This window comes from Mus musculus, chromosome 6 (assembly GCF_000001635.26).
Source record: "Mus musculus strain C57BL/6J chromosome 6, GRCm38.p6 C57BL/6J".
NCBI lineage: Eukaryota > Metazoa > Chordata > Mammalia > Rodentia > Muridae > Mus > Mus musculus.
Window position 1 is genome coordinate 90,797,040 of NC_000072.6, and position 22,856 is coordinate 90,819,895.

Below are 22,856 nucleotides of genomic sequence, written 5' to 3' on the forward strand. Positions count from 1 at the left end.
GTCACCAGCTCTGGGAGGGTGCACTTTGAGACAGTGAGTCATTTTATTTGTTTAACCTGGCACCTACACAGTGCCAAAGCAACCTCTTACACAGAGACATTCTCCAACATGCCTGGTTGATGCCCAACACCATGGCAACAATATTCATAGTATTGGGTTTTCTTATAAGTACGCATTCAACACATAGTATATAGAACAGGTGCAGTGAGGGTTAAGAGCCACAACTACTAGGGCTGGAGAGATGGCTCAGTGGGTAAAAGCACTTGTTGCTCTTGCAGAGGACTGGTTTAGTTCCTAGCATCCACATCATTACAACCATCTGTCACTCCAGTTCCAGAGTATCCAATGCCCTCTTCTGGCCACTGTGGGGACTGTACACATGAAGTACATTTAGACGCAGTCAAAACACTCAGAAACAACCATAATACACCATAACAGAAGTCACAGAAAACCTACCAAATTATTTCTGGAGTTTTTCATTTAATATTTTTAAGCTTTGGTTGTTTGTGGAAAACTAAAAGTATAGGAGGCAAAAAGTCAAGGGCAGAGGACCACTGTGATGTGGTAATATGAATGACAATGGTCCAATAGGCTCATATATTTGAGTGCTTGGTCCCCAGTTGATGGAACCATCGAGGAGGAGTAGGAGGTGTGGCCTTGTTGGAGAAAGTGTATCATTGGGGGCAAGGGTAGTCTTTGATGTTTCAAAAACCCACACCAATCCCAGTTAGATCTCTCTGCCTTTTATTTGTGGATCAAGATGTAAGCTCTAAGCTACTACTGCTCCAGTGCCATGCCTGTCTGCCTGCTTCCATGTTTCCTGTCATGTTGGTCATGATTCACACTCTGAAACTGTAAGCCCCTCATAAACTCTTTCTTCTATAAGTTGCTTTCACCATGGTGTCTTATTGAAGCAATTTAAAAGTAAGAGTGTACTTCACCATCCCAGCCACACAGTGACACAGGAAGACAACAGACATCCATCTGAGCACTGTCCAGTGTAACTCAACAACCCCACTCAATGGGTAAAGCCAGAGTGGGTGAGAAACCTCTGTAGACATGAGGGTAGCTAAAAAAGGCACACAGCAAGGTGGCCACAGAACACTGGGTCCCTACATGAATGGAAGACAGCCACCTTCAATAAACACATCCAGGAAAGTCCCAGGTAGAGGGAACTGAGCTGAGCTCTGAAAATGAGTGGTCAGCTGAGAAGAGGACTCTATGCTGGGACTACTGGGCTAGAACAGGAAAGCCCACTTGGCTAGGTCAACTTGCCAGGAATCCAAGTCCTCTCACTGCCAAGGGCCTGGGATGCATCCATTCCCTCATGGGCTTATAGTACTGGAGGCCTTGTCATACAGCTCAGGACCCTGCAGGGCCTGTGGCTCAGTGGCCTTGGCCTGGTGCCTGAGACTACCCCATCCTGCTTTATCCAGTAGACTACTGATAGGAGGACCCACAGACACCAGATGCAGCACAGGAAAGAAAAGTCTCTGCCCTTCCCTTAGGCTCAGCTCACCCAGACATTTACATCCTGTCATGTCAAACCCTCAGGTGCTACCCAGCAGCAGGGCCAATACAGAAACGCCAACTCACTGGGTCTTCTTGACTTTGCACAAGGTCTTGCTCAGACTCTAGGATTCTGATGTGGCCCCATTCCGTTACTGAGCCAGAGCTGGAGTTTCTGATTCCCACATTACAGGTGAGAAAACTGAAGCTCAGAGAAGCAGAATCCCCACCCTCACCCCCCACCCCCGATAAGGAAGGAAGCCATCCTACCATCCAGTGTCAGCCAGGCAACCAGCCTTCAAAACCAAGACATCTGCTGAGATAAGCAGTCTTCCCAGGATTCAGAAGCTCAGAAATCAACCCAACTCACCTCAGCCCAACTCATGCATTTTACATCTGAATTAGTTAACAGCTAATGGATCCTCATGGTTCAAAAGTAAGGAGGAAGGAACAGACAGGTATGTCTAGTAGAAGCTGTCCAGTTCTGGATTAAACGTCCCTTCTGCCAAGTCAATAGTATCCAGGGCAAAACCTGCCTGGGATTGCAGGGGCCAGAATCCAGGCTCTCTGCACCTCATGCCTCAATGGTAGTGTGTTCTCAAGATAAACAGGGATCCTGACTGAAGCCCAAACCAGAAAGGAGGAGAAAACACAGGAGGGGCAAGCCTTACATGCCAAACTAGTGGGAAGCATGCACTTCTATTTTGGGGTGCAAGATGGTGTGGCAGCAGGCATTGTTCCTCAGTGTCTGCTCTGTTCAAGAGGCAGAGCTTCTCCTAACAGATGGCAGTGGCCTTGGCAGAGGTCCTGGGTGACCTTGGCCTCATGGAATCTGGTAGCACTACAGAGGAGAACCTGTTCTGAGCTGAGGATAGTGGCATCTTTCCAGAGCCTAGTGAGATGTGGAGGGCAGTCCCAGACATAGGCAGACCCTTCCTAGGATCTCCTTACATTCTGCCAACGAGACCACGGTCCTGAGTCTTTAGGGTTAGTACTGCCATTACCTGGGCTCTTTTTTTTTTTTTTTTTTTTAGGGCCTATGAATACCAGGGTTTTCACCTTGAGCTCATCCAAGGTGGGGTTACTGGTGTTCTCAGCCCCAACAGCTGCCTCAGTCCTCACTAAAGTCCCTCTGGCGTTTCCTACCAAAATTTATCTCCAGCCTAGGCCTGCCCCACACGCATCCACAGACAAGGATTGTGAAAGAGAAGGAGTTGACATGCTGGCAGGTCACAGGCTGCAAGAGACCTATAGAATATCCTACACTCACTCAACATACATGCACTGAACCAACTCCATGCCAGGCCCCATGCTTCCCTTTGCAGGAAGCATTCTATGCTCTCTGATGACTCCACTGGTCCAGGGACATCTGCAAACAGAACAGTAACTTCAAGTCCTGTATGTCAGCTGTGAACCTTCAAGGAAGAATCAGTTGGAACATGAGGGACTCAGGTGGTTCAAAGTTGCTGCAGGATGACTGTTAAGACTCAGCACCAGCCTCAAAGCCAGGGGTGGCCTTGAAGACGGTAGTCCCAGCAGCAGAAAGGAAATAATCAAAGATTCCAGAGGAGAGAGGTGTGGCTGGAAGCAAGACGGGGTGAGGAGTGGCTAGGAGATGAGAAGCCTTAGATATACTCAGAATCAGAGGTGATGTCAGCTGAGGCTCTATCTGTTAGCCCCACAGGCACAAGTCACAGGCTCAGGCTCATACCCTGGCCTTCCACTATAGCAAGTGATCCCTGGGGAAAGAACCCATCCTCTAAGGGACTCTCTGGAAGAGTCACCTTCCCAGACTATGGCAGAGGCAAGGACATGTCTGACGAACAAGGACAGAAGGGAGGCAAGGTTATGTGCCCAGCAGCTTTGTGCAAGCCTAACCCTGGTTGTCTCAGGGCTTCAGTCAGGTCAGCATCTGTCCTGTCCATGGGACTCCTCAGTAATGCTGCAGAATTAGTGAAAGTTCTGAGGATAGGGGTCCTCATTCTAAAATTATCTGAATCTGAGGGGATCCTGTCCCTTTTGAATTCCCAGTCTTCTCTGTAGATGCCCCGGCATCAGCTTGAGTTCCTCTTGCTCTCCTGCCTGGTCAGGCATGGGAGATGTTAATGCCAGCCATGGTGACCTAGGCTGCCTGTGGCTTCAACCTTCAACCTTCAACCTCTTCTTCCTAAAGACTCCAGGAATAGCCCTAGGTGCAGGCAGTCAGCAGTGGTATCTAACACCTCTCCTCTCTTTTGCTTCTCTACAGGAAGGCTCAGTCCAGCTGGGAAGGGCTTCTGACTCAAGATGCCAGGAAGGGTTTGAGGTCTGTCTAGAATAAGGGATGAATTTTCTTGAGGAACAGACAGCCCTGGGCATGGCTTAGATTTGTAGAAATACTAACAGAAACGGTGAATCAGAAAGAAAAGGGTTCTTGTGCATAGGCCCAAGTCAGCAGAGAAGAGGAAGTTAGGGCAGTTTGGAGGCAGCATAGGGTCCCAAGCTTTCCTTGTGGCCAACTCCCACACTCCACACAGGGCCCCAGGGTGGGGCCAGAGGCAGGCTGCATGTGCCCAAACTGCCCTGGCCCAGCTCCCTTCTAACACTGAGAACAACCACTGAGTTCTCTCAAGTTTACCCTCCCTGACTCACAAATAAACCTCTTCGCAAATGTGGCCTTCCCCCTTTGTTTCCAGTCCCATGGTTTAGGCAGGGCTGCCCAGGTATCCAGTTCTGGAATGGCCAGGTAGCAGTGACAACCTGTCCAGTGCTTTCTGGCTCTCAGCCTTGGGGTTGTTTGGAAGAGCCAATTTACCCCAAGGTTGGCCAGTGGGTTCAAAGTTGCTGAGGACTTTCATGGGACAGTTACCAAGGCTCAGGTGCATAGCCCAGCCATACAAAAGCCAGGTCTTCGGTCATTAGTGGCATCCATTTGAATCTCTTTTCACTTGAATTGGCCATTTGCAACCCAAGATTTCTGGTTAATATATCTGTTTCTTTAGCTCAATAGATACTCATATTTCTTAAGGCCTAGAATGTTCTAAGGCATACCACACTGGGAAGGGACTTAAGGAGATGCCAGGGGGTGGCAAGGTAAGGACACTATTTACAGGTCCCGACAGCCACACCACAAAGGTGGAACTCAAAAGAAAGGGGTTCAGAAAAGTTAAGACCTCTACTGAAGTCACACTGCCTATAGGCAACAGATCCAAGATCCTTGAGAGCAGCTCCTTGGAGATATGAGAAGATCCCTACATACTGTTGGTTTTGTTTGTTTGTTTGTTTGTTTGTTGTTTTGTTTTGTTTTCAAGACAGGGTTTCTCTGTGTAGCCCTGGCTGTCCTGGAACTCACTTTGTAGACTAGGCTGGCCTTGAACTCAGAAATCCGCCTGCCTCTGCCTCCCGAGTGCTGGGATTAAAGGAGTGTGCCACCACTGCCCAGCCCCTACACACTAGATCCCATCTAGTAGTCCTGGGAGCTCTGCAAAGGTGGCCTAATCACTCTTTGGCTCTGGAGAGAGTCAGGGACTTAAGTCCAACTAAGAGTAAGGGGTCGGAGACACTTGAGGACATTCCTCTTACTGACACTGGATAACAAATGGGGGGAAATGCTGACTATTATCCAGTAGCCACCAAGAGACAGGCTTTGAATGTCAGCAAGCACCATAGCAATTAAAAACCCATCACGTCCCTTGTGAGCCACTCCAAACAGATGTCTTTGTGCTGAGGAATGGAGCTGCTGGGTTGAGTAAAAGCATCCTGTGGTAAGACATGCTTCAGCTCTAGCTTGGCTTCAGACTCTTACCCCTCTGAGGCCAGGCTGTGTGAAACATGGGCACTTGCATCCCCCACCTAAATGGATCCCAGGACACAGGACAAAGTGGGGAGCTGGGGCACGGCTGCAGGCATTCAGTGAGCCTTGTTCTACATCCACACCATGCCGACCTGACCTTGACTACCCCAGCCCAGTTCTGCTCACCAGCTCTGTCTTGCCTCTCCCTTAGTTTGTGACAAGGCAATTTGCCGAAAGCCAATTCACAGAATAGTCAATTTGTAGAACGCCAAAACCATCAAAAGGCCTTGTTTCCCGTAACCTTTTCGTTTTAGCTGACTGGTTTCCATTTTTGTCTTCAAAATGGCATTTTCGGGAGTGTTCAGTTTGTCTCTGTCCCCGCCGCCTGCTGTGGCGGCAGCAGGCAGGGGAGAGCGTGGGGACTGTACCATTACTAACATATGTAGCTCCGGGCAGAGGGAGAGCAGGCATGGCTGACAGCCAGGCAGACTCACAGGCCCAGGGGAGAGGGGAACCTTCTTGAGAGAAACCCTCATGTTGGACTGGGCCCTGATTCTGGGAAGGATCCAGGGACAGTGGGCCAGGCCCTGTTCAAGTATTTGGCTGATGGTCAGGCCTACTAGCTCCAGAGGGGCTTGTACTATTGCTTCTAAAAGCTGGGACTGGTCCCAGGACTGCTAGTGGGGTTGAGCCTTGGAAAGGAGGGTTAAAGGAATCTCAGCTGACAGGGAAGAAGACAGCAAAAGAGGATAACCACAGGGTAGCTTAGAGAACAGAGACCAAGAGGTGGTCAGCCTCTGTCCAACAGTCACCAGGGTCTGAACCAACAGACCCTTTATCTGAGCCTCAATTTTAAAACAAAGATATATTTTACTTTTACCCACTTGTATGTGTCTGTTTTAGTAAGGGCTTCTATCACTGTGATAAACACAATGACCAAAAGCAACTTCTATGTTATAGTTTATTATCAAAAAAAGTCAGGGCAGGACCTGGAGGTAGGAGTTGATGCCGAGGCCATGGAGGAGTGCTGCTAACTGGCTTGTCCCTCATGGCTTGCTCAGCCTGCTCTTATACAACCCAGGTCCAAGTGTCTAGGGGTGGCATTTCCCACAATGGGTTGAGCCTTCTTTCCCACATCACCAATTAAGAAAATGGACCACATGCTAATCTGGTAACTACATTTTCTCAATTTTAGTTTCTTCTTTCCAAATGACCATGCTAGCTTGTGTCAAGTTGACATAAAAACCAGGCAGCACAGGGTCTATGTGAGTGAACGCCATGTGGGTGCAGGTACCCATAGAGGACAGAAAAAAGCTAGAGTTTCAGGTAGTTACGAGCTGCCTGATGTGAGTACTGGGAACCAAACTAATTCCTCTGGAAGAGCAGCAGGTACTCTTAACTGCTGAGCCATCTCTCCAGTCCCCAGAGACTCAAATTTTTAAAGGTTGAATTTGTTGGGGCTTGTGTGCAGCTTGGTATTATACCACATACTCAGACCATTACCAGCACCAACCTCTCCAAACAACAACAAAACAAAAACCAGATAAATCAAATGTGTGATTCTGAGATAATTTTAGACTCATCTGCAGTTATGAGAAAATAATATTGAGAGTTCCTGCCAACACTGTAGTCATTTTTCCAAACAGTAACACCTCAGAACTCCATAGGGCACCAGCTCCTTAGTCTTGTGTACATGTGGTAGAAAGGCATAGCACTAAGCACACCCCCCCCCCCCCACAACACACACACCAAGGCTTCACCTCCAGGAGTACCTGGAAACAAATTCCTCATCCCAGAGACTGGGGGAGGTTCCCTAGCCTAGGCCTCCATGGGGCATGTGGCTCCTAAACCTCACCTTACAGATGTCCAGCCTGCCTACCCTATCCTGGAGCAAAGAGAGGAGAAAATGAGTGTCAGAAGACAGAGGAGTCATGTGGAGTGCATGCACTGAGTGGGGGAGGAAAGGGCAGGCAGATAGACTACAGGACCAGGCTGCCCCTAGCAGGAGTGACTTCTCTATTGTAGTTTAGGCCCCATTCTGGGCTTTCAGGACCTTCCACAGCCTGGCCTTGTTCTGTAATAGCCACAAAGTTGGTTAACAGGGAGGATGGGAGAAGTAGAAGTAGTCAGGTGTGGGATCACGAATGGTTTGTCCCTCAGTACTTATAAGGATTGGCTTGCAGATCCTTCAGATACCTGGCCTTGGACTCTCCATCCTTCTGCCTCAGCATCTTGAGTACTCGGATCACCACCACACTTAGTACCCCAGCTATTTTAAACCACCTCTGAGAAACGCACATGTCAAGTACCCAGCAGATGCTATGGAAGAGTGAGTGGTGACACTGTGCTATTTGGGGAACAATGGTATGGAAAGGCCATATGTGAAGAGCAACCCAATAGCAGATGTGACCATACAGTCCCACACACTCAAGGCAAGCAACATCAAAGAGCCAGGTGTGCCAGGATGAAAGACCTGTGGAGCAGAGAAAGCCACAGCACCATTTCTACACATCCACAAATTCCTGTGAGTTCAGTGAAGTTCTTGGCACAGAGCCAGGCAAATCTGAGTTTTGCTCTTTGAAACTTTCTGGAAATGACATTTCCCCCACCCCCAACATATTCATATAACCCACCAAATTTTTATTTATGGTTGGCTGAATCCAAGACTATGAAACCAGACTGAACATAATAACTTCATCACTGTGAAGACTCCTGCCTCTATGTCCCTCTGTCTACCCCAAAACTACACTGCCCACTTGTGTTCTAAAAGGAAGTACAGACACAATAAGGCTTGTCCACACCCATACCATACCAAACACATAGCTTGTTCCACATGGATACTGCAGACAGGACAAGACCTGATATTGAGATAAGAGTCATTTGCCAAGCAGAGGCCACTCGTAGCCAACTCATCCCAGAGGCACCTGCTGAGGCAACTTTGTTCCCAGGAAAGCCACTGCCCTTGGGGACATAATGCCCTGGGTGGTGACAGCTGTTGGCAGAGTTCCCAACATATCACAGTCTGATCTTCCCTTGACTTCGAGAGCAGTCACATTCCTAGAAAACTCAATGTATAGCCAAGTCACACAGAACACATTTGGACATCTATCATGTTAGATGCAGGCAGGGGGTTGACATCTTACTCAAGCTGGCCTCAACTCAGTGACAACTCCACCTGAATTCAATCCCCCAAACCAGAAGAGGTGGAAGGAGAGAATCAACTCCACAAAGTTTTTCTCTTGATCTCCACTTATGTGCCATGGCATGTGCCTCCCCGCCACACATACGATAATAAATAAAAGAATGCATGTATAAACAAAGGAAGGAAGGAAGGAAGGAAGGAAGGAAGGAAGGAAGGAAGGAAGGAAGGAAGGAAGGAAGGAAGGAAGGAATATTAACTCCTGTGTTCAGTAGAACTGATCTGGACAGATTTATCAAAAGTGATGGTAAAGGCATGACATGCAGGTACTTCTTAGGGGCACCTGACCAGTGTCCTTCCACCTCTTGGAACCTTGCTCTCTTGAATCCAACCTTCAAAACACCTGCTGCCTCCCAGCCCCAGTCCCAAAGACAGAGAGGTGAGGACTGGTGACGAGGGTGCAGGGTCTAGGGTTAGACAGACTCCTGGCCAGGAACCTGAACAAGTCACTTCCCTGAATTTTGGGCCAACTACAGACTCAACATGGCAGAGGTATGGGGCTAAATAAGAGTAGAAGCCTGACGTACTCTGAGAGCAAGCTAAGCTAGTATTATGAGGTAGGCCAGGACCCCATGAGCAGGGTGCCTCATCCTGAGAAACATGGGGCCACTGCAAACTGCAAGGAAGAATGCATGGCTGCTCTCAGCCTAGCCTAAAGACTCCTGACCAGCAGCTTCCCCAACTGCCCATTCTAGCCAAGGGGCAAGTCAGGTTCCTACTCCTCTACCCTCCTACATCCTCAGGCACACCCTCCATGGCTCTGCTCAGTCTACACTGGGCTGGGACAGTGGGAACCAGCTCTCAGGGTCCTATCCATGCTGCTAGTTCATCTTTCTCTTTCCCTCACACTCAGCCAGTGTTTGCCATTTTGGCAAAACCCTTCAGCACGATAGCTTTGGAGAGAAGACTCCTCAGGTTCACCCCTGCTTAAGTGCTGCCTGGGATAAGTTTGTACAAGGCAAGTAAGACTAGTCCTAGGGTGAAGGGTATGGTCAAAAGAGCTGAGGGCCATGACATTTGTATATTCAGAGGCTCCTGCTCTCTTTGTGTAGTAAATGCCAGTTCCAGTCCTCAGGGTTCAGCCAACTGTGGAGACCACTCTCTGTGTTGGGGCTGATATCGTTCACATGTGCCTCTCCAGGAGCCTGCCAGTACATACTCTGTAGTCAACAGCTCTGTAGTCCCGCTTAGGACAATGCCTGGCACTGCCCAGGACTTAATCATGTATCCCGAGTTCATGCAATGTACCTGGCATTTTTCTAGGTGTAAGAGGTCCCTGAGGCTCACATGTCATCAGAAGTCTGTCAGGTATAGCTGATATTCTAGTAGTAAGGCACACTGACCACCCAACAAGCTGAACATAGTGGCAGGGTAGATGGAAGCCCAGCAGGGAAGTCAGAGAATGGCAGGGTGGGAGGTCTGCAGCTTTAGCCCTGCTTGGCTGCTCAGAGAGAAAAGGAAGGGAAGAGGAGCCAGGAAGTTCCAGGCAGTAAACAAATGAGCCAGTTAGTGGGTAGATGGATGCACCACAGCCATGGAAAGAGGCAGCCAGCACCTTGCTCTGCAAATCCTTACAGCTCCACTGCCTAAGCTGGAGCTGGAGGATGCACTGAGCCAAGAGTCCTCCTCAGCCATCACTTGAGGATGGTGAAGGTGCTGCTGTGAACAGTCAGGATGGGGTACCTTCCTCATAGCACTACTAAGCTGACTAAGCTGTCAGTTGCAGCTGGATCAAGGATTGTAGGCCTTGTGATTTCTCCACTCAGTTACTATATGTGTTGTTTTCATTGTTATCTTTATCCCATCACCAGGGCACCTCCATAGCAGACTGAGGACCCACCTCTCTCAGGGATACATTTAACTTTCAGAGTGACTCACAGTAGAACACCCAGGGGGCAAAAGGAATGAACTGAGGATGAGTGGGGAGGTGGAACAGGGTATACAGTGAGCCTATTTGGGGGGGGGGGGTAACCACTAGGCCAAGAGACACCTTGATCCGGTGACACATGGCTGCTCAGGTCTGGGATGGAGCATATGGGGGAGCGTGGGGGAAGGACAGAATTGCTAAAGGCACAGCAGCAAATAGCTGCAGGAGCCCAGTTGAGTTCCTTCCTCTCTGTACCTCAGCTTCATGCTCTGCATAAAGGGATTGATCATACTATATTTGCAGCAGTCAAGGGAGGCAGAACCAAGCCACAGGATATGAGAAAACACGTGACTAGCCAAGACTGCTCTGAGCTGACAGCCATCAGCCCCCTTCCACACGGCTGGCCTGGAGAATCAGAAGTCTAGAGCAGTAGTTACTGAGAGATCCCTTGGCTGGGCTGAGCCCTGCCCTGGTCAAGTGAACTATGATAGAGAACAAACATAGGCTGCTAACTGCTAGTAGGTAAATCAGCAAGGCCTGCTTGGCTCCAAACCCTCTGAGCTGTCTTCCAGACTTCCCCAGCCAATTTGATTGTGATGGTTGATACCAACAGAATACGGGAGGGGGGGGGGATAGCTCAGCCTACAGAGCCCCAAGAGTTAAGAGTAGAGAGACCTTCAAGGAAAGGAGGTGGGGGGACCATATAGGTGCTGCCAACAGGGCTGCCTAAGGCTGTGTTCAGATGTAAGCCTCTGGCCCTCGACAGGTTGAATGAACCTTGGAAGCATAAAGGACTCTAAGCAGCGCTCCTGGCAAGATGTTTTCCATGAAAAGTCCAACATCTAGGCCAGTGCACACCAGGTTTTCAGAGGTGATTTGTCCAGTCTCCGTTTCCCCATTTTAAAATGGGGGCAGGGGTTGTCTTCATTCCTGTCCAGGCAAAATCTTTCAGAAGGTGTTCCCTAGCTTTGGAAACAGGCCCAGGGGCCAGCTGCTCTCTGTGAGAACTGTCACATTTCATGCTAATGACATCTTCCCTCCACAGCAACTTGCAGTGGCCTCTGCAAGTTGTCAGTTTTTTTTTTTGACACTAAAGGCTCCTGTGCCATTGAAGGAGTGGCAGGAGGAAGGAGGCTGCTGCCAGGAAAGTACCTTCCCCGAAGGTGAGAAGGTGAGATGAAGTTCCATGCTAGGAAGAGCGCTACTATTTCTGGTCTTGCCACGGAGAGCAAGGACCCTGTGTGGTCCCCTCAAACACCAAAGAACTCACAAGCTTTTCCAGAGCCTCCTGCAGGGGCCCAGCCTGATTATGCAGCTACAGGCAAGGTTTACTTTCCTTCAGGCTCATTAGCATGGGATCCGCCCCTCTCAGGAGGGGAGGAGGCAAGGCCTAAGGAGGGCTCAGAGGGCCCTTGATGGGGCTTGGGGGCCTCTTGGAGTTCAAAGCCAGTCTGAAGAGAGTTTGAATTTCCCAGATGACCTCCTAAAAACTGTTGCAAGCCTCCTCTCCTAGTCCTGGTGGCTGATCCCAATTCAAGAACGTCATGCCTTGCTTTTAAACCTTGAAAGGTCCAAGATTACCAAACTGTCTCTATCAGCTTCCAAGCACTGAGCAGGTAGTACTAGGGCAGACTGAGACCAGACCCAAGTCTCATTCAGTCCCCAGGGCCTAGAGTGCCCACATAGGGCAAAGGTTTCTCTTCCCAGAACAGCACCAGCAGAGCCCCCAGAGAGCCTAGAAGGAAGCTGGCATTTGAATCCCACTGCCCCCTGGGAAGCCTGGCTTCACTAAGCACAGCTTTGCTTCCATAAATACCCAGTCCCGTGATGTCACCACCCTAAGCCCGACTTTCACCACCTCCGCTGCTGGCATCAGGCCCAGCAGACGGGTGCTCAGTACCGGCACATTACACCTGTGCTTGACAGCTGGACACTGCTGCCACCTTCACCTGTCTATGGAGAAGGCCATCTCCTGCCACTATCTCAGCCTGCTGCTGGCCTTCCACCTGGCTTGGGTGCAAGCCATGGGCTTGCTGAGTATCAAAGCTTTCCCTAAATAGGTCTGTCAAGGGCACTGACAAAAGCCTAGACCACGGCCATGAGTCTGGGACCCTCATTTGTGGATGTGGATTAGGAGGAGGGTGCCTGCTTCAGTAGGGGACTTTCACAGCTCAAGGAAGACTTGCTGACTAAGATTCTTTTCCCCCTCATCATCAACAACACTGCCTTTGCCGCAGGGGTACAAACATTGGACGAAAGCTTGCTCCCCCTGGACGCCACCTGCAGAGCAGCCACCCCACCTCCACCAAGCCCCTCACTTCAACATGAGTAGTGGTCCTTTCTGCCTCAGGCTTTAGGATAAACTTGTCTTGCATACTCACAAATAGCGTCTTCGGCAAGCCATCCTGCCCAAGTCTGATTTCCTTCTCTCTCCTGCCTGGGCTGAGGAGGCTCAAGGTGGTTCAGAGGAGGAACAGGATGCTCAAGCGAGGTGGAAAGGAAGAAAATGAAAGCCAAGGGCAGTCACTTTCCCAGGACTGGCAGGTTCATCTAGATATGCTGGATGTAATGTGGCAGGGGGCTCCAAACAGGTCCTCCTACGCAGGGTTTACACTGTGCCCAGAAGCCTGGGAAGACGTCGAGTCACCATGGTCGCCAGGTTGGGCGGGGGCGTCTGCCTCGCTGCTACCTGGGACTTCCTTGGGAATTTTCCCTCCCGCACATCCGGGGTGGCAGTGCGCTGGGATGAGGAGGGGAGGGCTGGAGGAGGGGGGTGTCTGTGCCGGTTTGCTCTCGCAGCATCCGGAGGAGGGACAGGAGTGCAGGAGCGCCCCCTCCTTCCAGGAGCAACGTAGTGCGGCCTCGCTGGACCAATCGCCAAAGTGCTCGTTGCCATGGCAACTGCAGCATCAAACAGGGCCGCCCTGTGGGTGCGGCTGCAAAACCAAGAGCCCTGGCGCTGAGACCAATGAGGTGGCTCCTTCTGGCCCTCACTGGAAACCTGGAAATCTGTTGCTAAAATGCACTCGCAGCCCGAAGAATGTAATGATGGCATTGCTTTCCAGGGCAGCTTTCCCGTCCCTGGCATGGAAACATAGGAGCCACTAAACTAAGAACTCAGGAGATCTTGTGTCCTGGAGTTAGGGGCCATGAGACTTCAGCAAGCAGAGTGTCTCCTGGGAATTTCAGATGTGATACTGTAAAATGGGATCATGACAGTTGTGTAACTGGTTCAGGAGGGCTGACCACATACAGTAACTGACATAGCTTGTTATGCACACATCAAATCCTGAGGAGGCACGAGGGTGGGGGGGTGGGGTAGGTGGAGGGGGTCCTCATTCATTTAGGACTAACAGACACAGGGTGGCCCAGCCAGCACTTTGGCCTGAGTCTTCACTTGCAAAGCTGCCTCCAGGGAAGGTAGTGAGAGTGTGAACCCTCTGGATGAGGGTGGCAGTTGCCAGGCTATTTTCTTTGTTCCATTCTTTTAGCTTCTCAGACCCACTGAAGTTGGGGGAAGAGGGAGGCTTCACTCTTGAGTTCTGTTCTTTTATTACAGAGAAAATGGATCTCAGAGGCAATGAAAAACTTATGGAAGGTTACACAGCAAAGAGGGACAGAGGCCAGATGAGGAGGAACTCATTCATCTGGCGAAGTGTCCTTGTATGCAGCGTAGAAACTGCTGAAGCAGCTGGGTAGCCAAAATACAGGGGGCTCTAGGAATGGCCAGTCTTTCCATGAGAGCCCCCCTCCCCAGAAGAATGCTGTCATAGGAATAATTCAGATTTATGTAGGCTTAGCACATGGTAAACTGGTCCACTCTCTCTCCTTGATTGAGTTGCTCTGTATTTTATCAAGATCAGGATACCACCACAGCATCAGAAGAGGTCCTTCCAGAAATGTGTGTCATTAACCACAGCTGCTCATAAAGGCACCCTGGGGGGGTGTGGGTACTAACACCCCCACCTGTGTGCTTGTGCTTTCAAACTTCTTAAAGAGGAGCTGCTTTTCCCACTCTCATATCACAGACGAGTAAACTGAAGCTGTGATTGAGAACTGTCCACCCTGTGTGCACTCTGCTCTAAAGGCCCCATCCTGGGCTGCTTCTTGTCCTCCTTTTGGACCCATGACATCCATTGTATGCCTGTCTCTTTTCTGGCTGCTCTTCCAGAGAGGCACACACATCTTGATCCTGCTGTATTTTAAAGAAGAGTGAGTGATAAAGACCTCCACACTCAAAAACAGCTGCCAAAGCTTTCAGGCTTTGACAAAGCATTGAGTGCAGCACACAGTTGTTCTCACACCTGATGTTCTTTGCCTGGCACCAGTCAGATAAAGGAAACTCCATAATGTTGACATTCCAGCTGGTCTCTTAACTTGAGACCCCAGAAGTTCCTGAGTTTCAGGAAGCAACAGAAAGTACAGGAGCATGCTATCACCAAGTGAGAGTCAGACTGCTTGGTTCAACTTTGAAGATGTGAACACACAAGGTTTCAGAGTCACAGAAATGGTGTGGCAGACTGCACCTGTCCACTTCAACTGTGACCAGATGCCTGAGGTGTGAGTGAGTGGTAGTCAGCCTTGCATGACTGCCTGCCCCTGGGTAGAATTGTAAGACAGGACCACCCAACAATCTACATGTTCAGGCTGAGGCTGACATAGAGCATTTCATAGCCAGTTTCTGGACCCATGTCCCCATCTCATCCCTACAGTCTAGGAGAAGCAAACGCCTCCAGGGCTGGTTCCAGAAATTTCCTATCTAGGACTTTGCCTCATAGACTGGAAAATTCCAACCTGCAGGCTGATAGGGATATTCAGGCAGAGTGTCTCTGTCTTCCAACCTGTGGCCATCTGTCCCCTAGGCAGGAGCATAACAACATTTGGGAAGAGGGAGAGAAGGCTGCTGGCACATGACAAGGAGATATGCCAGTCTCAGTCTTTCCAGGCAGGCAGCCATGCATCTCAGCACTGGGCATTCTTCACGGGGACAGCAGCCCATCCCCCTTTTAGGCGGACACAGGACTAACTGTGGAGCTCTAGGGTCTGTACCCTTTTACCTGTACCAGTCTCCCAAACACAGACACTTCACACCCCAGCACTATATTTTTCTTTTTCTGAAGCTTTACATTTTCAGTAAGTAAAATGCAAAGTGCAGAAATAACACAATCATCTTTTCTTTTGGGACAGGGTCTGTGTAACATTGGCTGGTCTGGATTTTACTGTGTAGACCAGGCTGGCTTGGAATTCATAGAGATCTGGTTGCCTCTACCTCTCGGAATGTTGGGATGAAACGTGTGCTTCACCAGCCCCATCAAGAATGCCTGTTCATAAAGTAAGAATAGTCCTCTTCCCCTCAACCCCGCATCTTACTCCTCCTGCTCATCTCTGCAGTGGAAATGGTTCTCATCTGTCTGGAGTGCAGCCTTCCGGCACTTTTCCTACGCATTCATGCACATATGCATGCGTGCAGGAAATAGAAAGTACTGCATGGATCCGGAAAATGATAATGTGCTATGACATTAAAAATATTTTAAAATTTCCAAAAGACATAAAGATGAACGCTGTTAACCCTGAGGCATCAGCTGCCTGTAATGAAAAAACCTCACTTGATAAACATGCCGGAAGCCTGGGAGGTCACATCTCTGTAGCATTCTCTCTAGCTCAGTACCCAGGCTCCAAGACTGCATGAATGATCTGTAGGGAATCTTTCCTCCTCAGCTGTCCTCATGCAGGCATCCTGAGCAGTGTAAACTACGGTGAGTATTTGGAGCTGTACTTAAGTGGCCTCATACCGTGTGTCCTTTCCTGCAGCAAACACTCGGCTCAGCATCACTCTGGAAGGCTGAATCACAGACTCTGCAGAGCATAGGCTTTTCCATGCTGCAGTTGCACATCACATGCCTCCCAAATCCTAGTTGTGGCCAGCGTTGCAGATACTGAAGACCTTGTAGGGCAGGCTGGGATGGGGATTCCATTGTCTACAGCCCCTCCCATCAAAGCAAGGTCACTGATAAAGGAATGGCTCCTAAGCAATTATCTTTGGAAATGTGTGTGTGGGCTTCTAGAATCTCAGCAAACACTCCTTTCTGCAGCAAACCAGATATCACTGGGTGCCCCATTCCCTGACTTGGGGGAGAAGATCGGATTCTGGGACCACAAGGGCTGGCACCAGTCCCTCCTTGCCAGATGTGCCTCAGAGTGTCCCAGGCTGGCTGTGGTACAGCAAGTTTGCCAAGGCTGGTGATGGTACTTCAAAGGCACAGCTGAAGAAGTTACACTGGGTAGCCATGATTAGGGAGGAAAACATGTTGATCAGTGTTACCCTGTACTGGATGCTGCAGCCTCCAGAGGGAATAAGTGAGCATGCCCAGAGCTGGCCTGAAGGGCTCAATCTTGGAGGTTGAATGGGAACAAGACAGGGATGCTGAATTTGGAGACCCTGAGCTAGGAGTGCAGAGGGATCTAGGATCAAACTTGATACAGTGATTCTAGGGTTTTCCAACTCACAACCCCCCCCCCAGAGGCTCCACCTCTCAATTAGGCAGTGAGTCCAGTGGTCAAGGCTTGGAGAGACATCTACCATCAGCTGGGGACTTTGGGTTGGGAAGTTCCCAAACTTGAGCTAGGCTGTGCTCTCCACTCACTGTGAGGCAGTGACTTCAAGCTCTGTTCATGGCTCAGAAGCCCCACTTCCAGAACTAAGTTTGTCTGAGGATTTTCCAATTTCTTTTTCTAAACAGAGTTTCCTGTAGTCAAGGTTGACCTTTAACACAGTGGAGATGTGGATAACCTTGAACTTCCAATCTTCCTGCTTCTACATCCCTGGTGCTTAGCTTACAGGTGTGCACAACTAGTCTTGCTGTATGAGGTGCTGAGGGGTCAAACTCAGGGCTTCCTGTATGCTTTTTCCAGTTATAAACAATGCACCTCATGTATCAGCCAATCCCCTCCACTGACAGACATCCATATAAACATTGCCATGGAATAAACTTGATCACTATGGTCTCACACAGCCTGTGAAACTGAGTACAAATCTTGGAAACTCGCTGGTGTGAGGGTGCCAGGCAGGGTGGATGCCTGAACTGCTCTGTACTCCCAGCTCAGGATCTCAGAATTAAGCACTCAGCAACACCTCTTCTTGTTCCTATTCACCTCACCTCTCACGCAGGGCCCCTCAAGCCAGCTCTGGGCACGCTCACCTATTCCCTCTAGAGACTGCAGTGTCCAGTACAGGAAGAACATTGACCAACATGATTTTCTCCCCAACCAGGGTTACCCAGTGCTGCTTGGGCTACACAGGACAGGGCAGACCTACATGTAAATTAGGCAGATCAGAGAACTCACAGAACACTGGATTATGTAAGGGGGACCAGTGGGCCAGGTCCCCAGGCCACAAGTGGCCCTACCATAATCACCATGAATTTGCCACGCTCGCCTGCCTTCATCTGTATAGGACACGGCTGACCCAGGGTTGCTCTGAGACCTAACTAAGCAGGGAGGCAGAGGTGAGAAAGGCTACACCCCTGCTGGGAGAAGGGGATCACTTTGGCTCCTCAGTCCTTTCCACAGCCCTGTCTTAAAGGAATTGTGCAAGGCCCTTAATTGTCCTGTAAGGGGAAAGGGGGAGCTGGGGTGATTGTCTGTTCCAGTGGTGGGCAGGGGTGATGAAGGTACTCACTACTACTTCCCTGTCTGGTGAAGTCCACACAGTCACCACAGCTCACACAGTATCTGACTGCTAGTCCCTTCATTCTGGAGGGATCATAAGCCCTGAGTATGGTGTGGGATAAGGAGAGAAAGAAGAGATAGTTTGGAGTAGAGAGAGAGTGAGTAGGACAAGTAGGAGATGAGGCAATACAGGTTCTTATGGGCTTCTGAGTGACAGCAGTGTCACATACCTTTATACAACACAGTGCAGGTCTATAGTAAGAGGAAGGAAGACCCCTCCTTTCAGCAATGACGGGCAAGTGCTAGAGGAGGGACATGGAGGATTCCAGAGAGTCATGAGGGCCTTGATGGAACCTTGGCTCTAGAAACGTGGGAGACAGAGTTAGATCCAATTGGAAAAATGAACCTTGGCAGGGAAGGGGCAAAAGGGAAGACATCCTGGCCACAGCTGTGGTGCTCCTGCCCTCTACTGCCAATGCCCAGCAAAAGGCCCATGCTTCCAGCCCCACCACAACATCTCCCAGGGACCTGCCATCTGTTCTCTTCTGCCAGGGTGACTCAGGCCAATTCTCTATAGAATCTGAGGTAACACTAGAACATTCCCAGTGAAAACGAACAAACAAAACTACAAAAAGCTGACAACAGCAAAGTGGGATCCTAGATTTTATCATAAACACCACCACAGGTCTCTGGTACAGGGCCCCCCTTGGGGCGCTCTCAGCAATGGCTACCAGGAAAAGAGCAAGTTAGCAAGGTGTATGTTCAGTCTGAACAGAACAATGCCACAAAAATTCAGGTTGAAGAAACTTGTGGGAATGAACCTGATAAGACATGCCACAGGGAAATGCTGCTATCTCTTGGCCGGGATTCCTGGTCAACTGGATGCCATCTTCAAATGTTCTACAGTCTAGGTGTAGCTCAGTGGCAGAGCACTTGACTAGCATGAGCTGGGCCCTGCTTTGAATCTCAGCTCACCCATAAATAATAATAATAATAATAACAACAACAACAACAACAATAATAACAACAACAACAATGCCAACTTTCTGTGGTGAGAACCACAAGAAAAATGCACCATTGCAAAAACCTTCAGCCATCTAGCAATTACCAAGGCTGCCAATGAGCTGTCTTAGTAAGAAGAAGGTGGGAACCATAGAGGTTCAGAGTGGTCTGTGGGGTTGAAACTGACTTAGTAGAAAATCAGTTCTGTTCCTTCTCACAGAGGGTTGTAAAAAGCAAATGAGTGGAGCTAGAGAGATGGCTTGGTGATCAGGAGCACTTGATGCTCTTACAGAAGTAAGATCCCAGCACCCATGTTAAGCAGCTCACAACCAACCACCCATAGCTCCAACTCAATGAGAGACAACATCCTCTTCTGGCCTCTGAGGGCACTGCACTTGTGCATATACCACACATAGACACAAATAAAAATATTTAAAAATGAAAATCAGATGAGTGAATATGTACAGTGGGCCAATGAGAGCAGAGTGAACTATGATAAATGCTCAACAGTGTCCTCAGGGGCATATGCAGCGAGGTAGGTGAAGGCAGGGCCACTGGACAGGGCAAGTGGTGCAGCCTATGCACAGCACAATTGCATGGAGCAGCTATTAGCTGCGGATGGAAACAATGTCCCAGAGATGTGTAGACTGCACAATCTTTTCCACAAAGAATCTGTGTAACAGAATGATAGGCAGTGGGCATGGTGCCAGAATCTTGTAGCCTCTGATAACCTGGCAGGCCACTGGCTGCTCTGTCTGAGGCATGGATGCTACCTCCTTCCTAAACCCTGATACAATAAGGAAGAGGACCTATGGTACTCGGTGAGAGTACCTACCACAAAGTCCATTTTCATTGGGGCCTGACAGACCATGTTCACATGGTCTTTGTCTCTCTGGTGTCTAGTGCAGTTAGGCTGCAGGAGGAATTCAGACAGTTTTTTTTCTGGAGTGACTATTCCTTATCCTATCTCTGTGCTGGGATCCTGCCCAGGAGAGCGCACACTCCCTACCTGAGTAAGCCAGTGTCCCCCTTCTCCACCCTTCTTCCATGGGGGATTTTGCTGGTGGCACAGGTGGGTAAAAGCACAGCAAACTCAGGTCCCGGCCTCATAAGAAGAGGGTCTTGATCTTTTTTGTTGTTGTTGTTCAGGGTTGTGACCACAGTGCCTGGGTCACCACAGCTACTCAATAAAATGTTGTGAGTTGATGAATGAGAGACTGAGAGAATGAATGTGACCAAGTGCAGTCTCACTCTGAGTTCTTGCCCAAGGGTCCACTCCTCTTTATTGCCACCCTCCCTGACTTCATCTACCTACCCACAGTCATGACTGTGGTAGGAACAGAACATGGGGTCTGCAGAGTCGTGAGCCTACAGCCTCCTGCAGAGGTGGTCCCCAGATCCTTAGCCAGGCCCCCAAATCCTTTAGATCCCTGCTTCCCACTGTGTTCTTTCTCCCAGCATATTCAGGCATCTGCCATGCCAGGAGACGCCATGTCCTGTCAACCAGTGAACTCTGTAGAAATCTCAGACTAAGACCCCAAACTCACATATGCACCCCACCCCCACTAGCATTTGGACACACCAGGAAGGCTGAATGGAGCCCAGGTGCAGAGCACCAGCACTGCCCTGACCATATCCCCTGGGGTATGTTCCTTGCAGAGAAATCCAGTCATTATGTTGAAAGAAAACTCATTTGTGCCCCCTGGCTGACTTGAACTTTCTCTGTTCGAGGGCTGCAGTAATCACTAGATACCCTGGCCTAACCACAACCCCCTTCATTTAATTTCTGCCATCTCCAAAGCTGTCCATCACCATTTATCATTTGGGTCTCTGGCTCACTCAACATGGGTCCAGCAAGGTCCCCCTCCCACCCCAGCCCCTGCAGCCCCTCACCACCTCTCTCTGTAGCACCACCCACAGGCCCACTGTCATTCTCAGAGGGTATCACCTTGGGTTGAAGGGGGCTGGAAAACCATGTCTGGATTCACTGATTGGCTCCAAAGCTTTCCCTGTGTCCAGCACACAGTTGGTCCTCACTGGACACTGGATAGATAAACAAATACATGGATTCTATGACCCAGGTTGGAGTGAGGCCTGGGGGCCTGCTCTCTTACTTAAGAGTGTGGGCTCTTGTAGGCTCGGCATTCCTGGACTCAGCCAGACTGGACATATTCCCTAAAGACACCATATCTGTGCAGAACAAGCCAGATTTCCGTCTTTACCTTAATCCACACAGCAGAACTAGATACTGTAAGATATTTACAGCCCATCCAGACCTACCAGAGATGTTGTGGAACATGGATGTCATTCAACATGAATACCCATGTTGTATTCATATGTGGAGCTTGAGTGGGCCGGCTTTCAGATACCAAGGAATGAATATTCTTGGTCTTATGTTTCTACCATGGGCCCACCTCTCTTCCCCCCTTTCTTCCTGGCTTCCTACCCTTCCAGACAAAAAGCTTTGCAGCTACTACAGAAGCAAGTCAGAACTAAGGAGGGTCCTGGAAGGCCATAGCAAAGCTTAATTGCTATAGTTGAGTCACTCCTGCTGGGTTACAGCCTGACCCCATGGCCTCTTGGACTGCCCTGCTCTGCTCTGCTACACTTCATACCTAGACCCCTGTCCTCTCCTGTAACCCAGGTGCTATAGATATGTCCAGAACAGAGGTGAAGACAAGCAGAGGGTGACGCCTGAGAGTCACATGTTCTGTGGAGGACCTAGACTCTGTCACTCCCCTGGGGGCATCCTTTGGAGTTCAACTTCACCATGGAAGATGAGAAGGAAGGGGTGGCTTAGGTGGCTGAGAGTAGGCAGGACTAGGGGGAATCCTGACTGGGCCATCCTAAAGCAGGAGGGCTATTTTTGTGTTTCCTGTGTCTTGAGGCTCAGAGGCAAGGCAGAGTTCATGATAAGTGCTGCTCTAGGGTTAAACTACTCTGTACTATGCCTGGTCAGAAGAAACAGCTTGGAAGGGAGTAAAGGGGAAGAGAGACCTGTCTAGAGCTAAGGGAAACAATGAAGACTGAGTGAGCAGTTGCAGAAGGAGACTTAGATGCTGTCAGGTCTCAGAAAAGCTCTGAGTGTTATACACAGGCATACCAGCAGAGGGCAGTGTTTGGCTGCCTCAATATCAGGGAAAGTAAGAAACCCCATATGGCTGGTTCCATAGCAGTGAAACTTGGCGGCGGCGGGGGGGGGGGGGGGGGGGGGGGGGGGGGGGGTTGGTTAGGGGACGCTGGGTTTCTCCTCAGGCCTGCAGTCAGCTTCTGCCATGCTCAGGCTACTTTGCTGGCCCCTCTCAGATAATGTCAACGCCTTCTGCTACTTCTGGCTGCAGAGCCTCAGTGGGGCCTGTTATCCAGGCAAGGGCCATAGAGCATGTAACAGGAAGACCCTGGCCTACTTCTCTGGACTCATGTCCCGATACTGGGTCTGCTACTCTGCCACAGGCACACTGGCATCCTTCTGTCCACAAAGCAGAGGACTTTATCAAGCCTCAGGGCCTTTGTTTAACCTGTCTGATGCCCATGGTGTCATTTCCCTTCCCCAATGCTATCATCTCAAATGTCACCTTCTCAAATAGGCCTGCTGAGCACCTTGGAGTTCCAGCTTCCACTCCTCTGTGTCCCAAATGCTTGGTGCCATCTCAATCTCTGGGGTTACTGTAGCAAACCCCACATAATAAAAGGGTCCGTGGTCCCTAGGTGGGCACTCAGAACCTCTGTGCTCACAACTACTAAGACTGTCCAGGCTTAGGGACAGAGAGGACTGGAGGCTTCCATTCCTGTCTGCCCATAGGTGCTCAGTGGGCCCTTGGAGCTGGAAAGCCTACTTT

At 49.8% G+C, this 22,856-nt stretch overlaps 1 protein-coding gene across 9 annotated transcripts in view; it reads right to left on the reverse strand.

The window, feature by feature from the left end:
• Iqsec1 (IQ motif and Sec7 domain 1) overlaps positions 1–22,856 on the reverse strand; it is a 328,885-nt gene that overhangs the window by 137,444 nt on the left and 168,585 nt on the right. For 2 of the 9 annotated variants that reach the window (NM_001356440.1, NM_001134384.1), the window contains exon 1: positions 12,729–13,084. The exons of 5 other annotated variants lie outside the window; for them this stretch is intronic. In NM_001356440.1, the coding sequence (NP_001343369.1) occupies positions 12,729–12,751 (23 nt within the window). In that variant the 5' untranslated portion in view covers positions 12,752–13,084. Of the gene's footprint in view, positions 1–12,728; positions 13,176–22,856 lie in introns of those variants that run through there. 2 more of the 9 variants (XM_030255341.1, XM_006505986.3) reach the window with 2 other exon arrangements.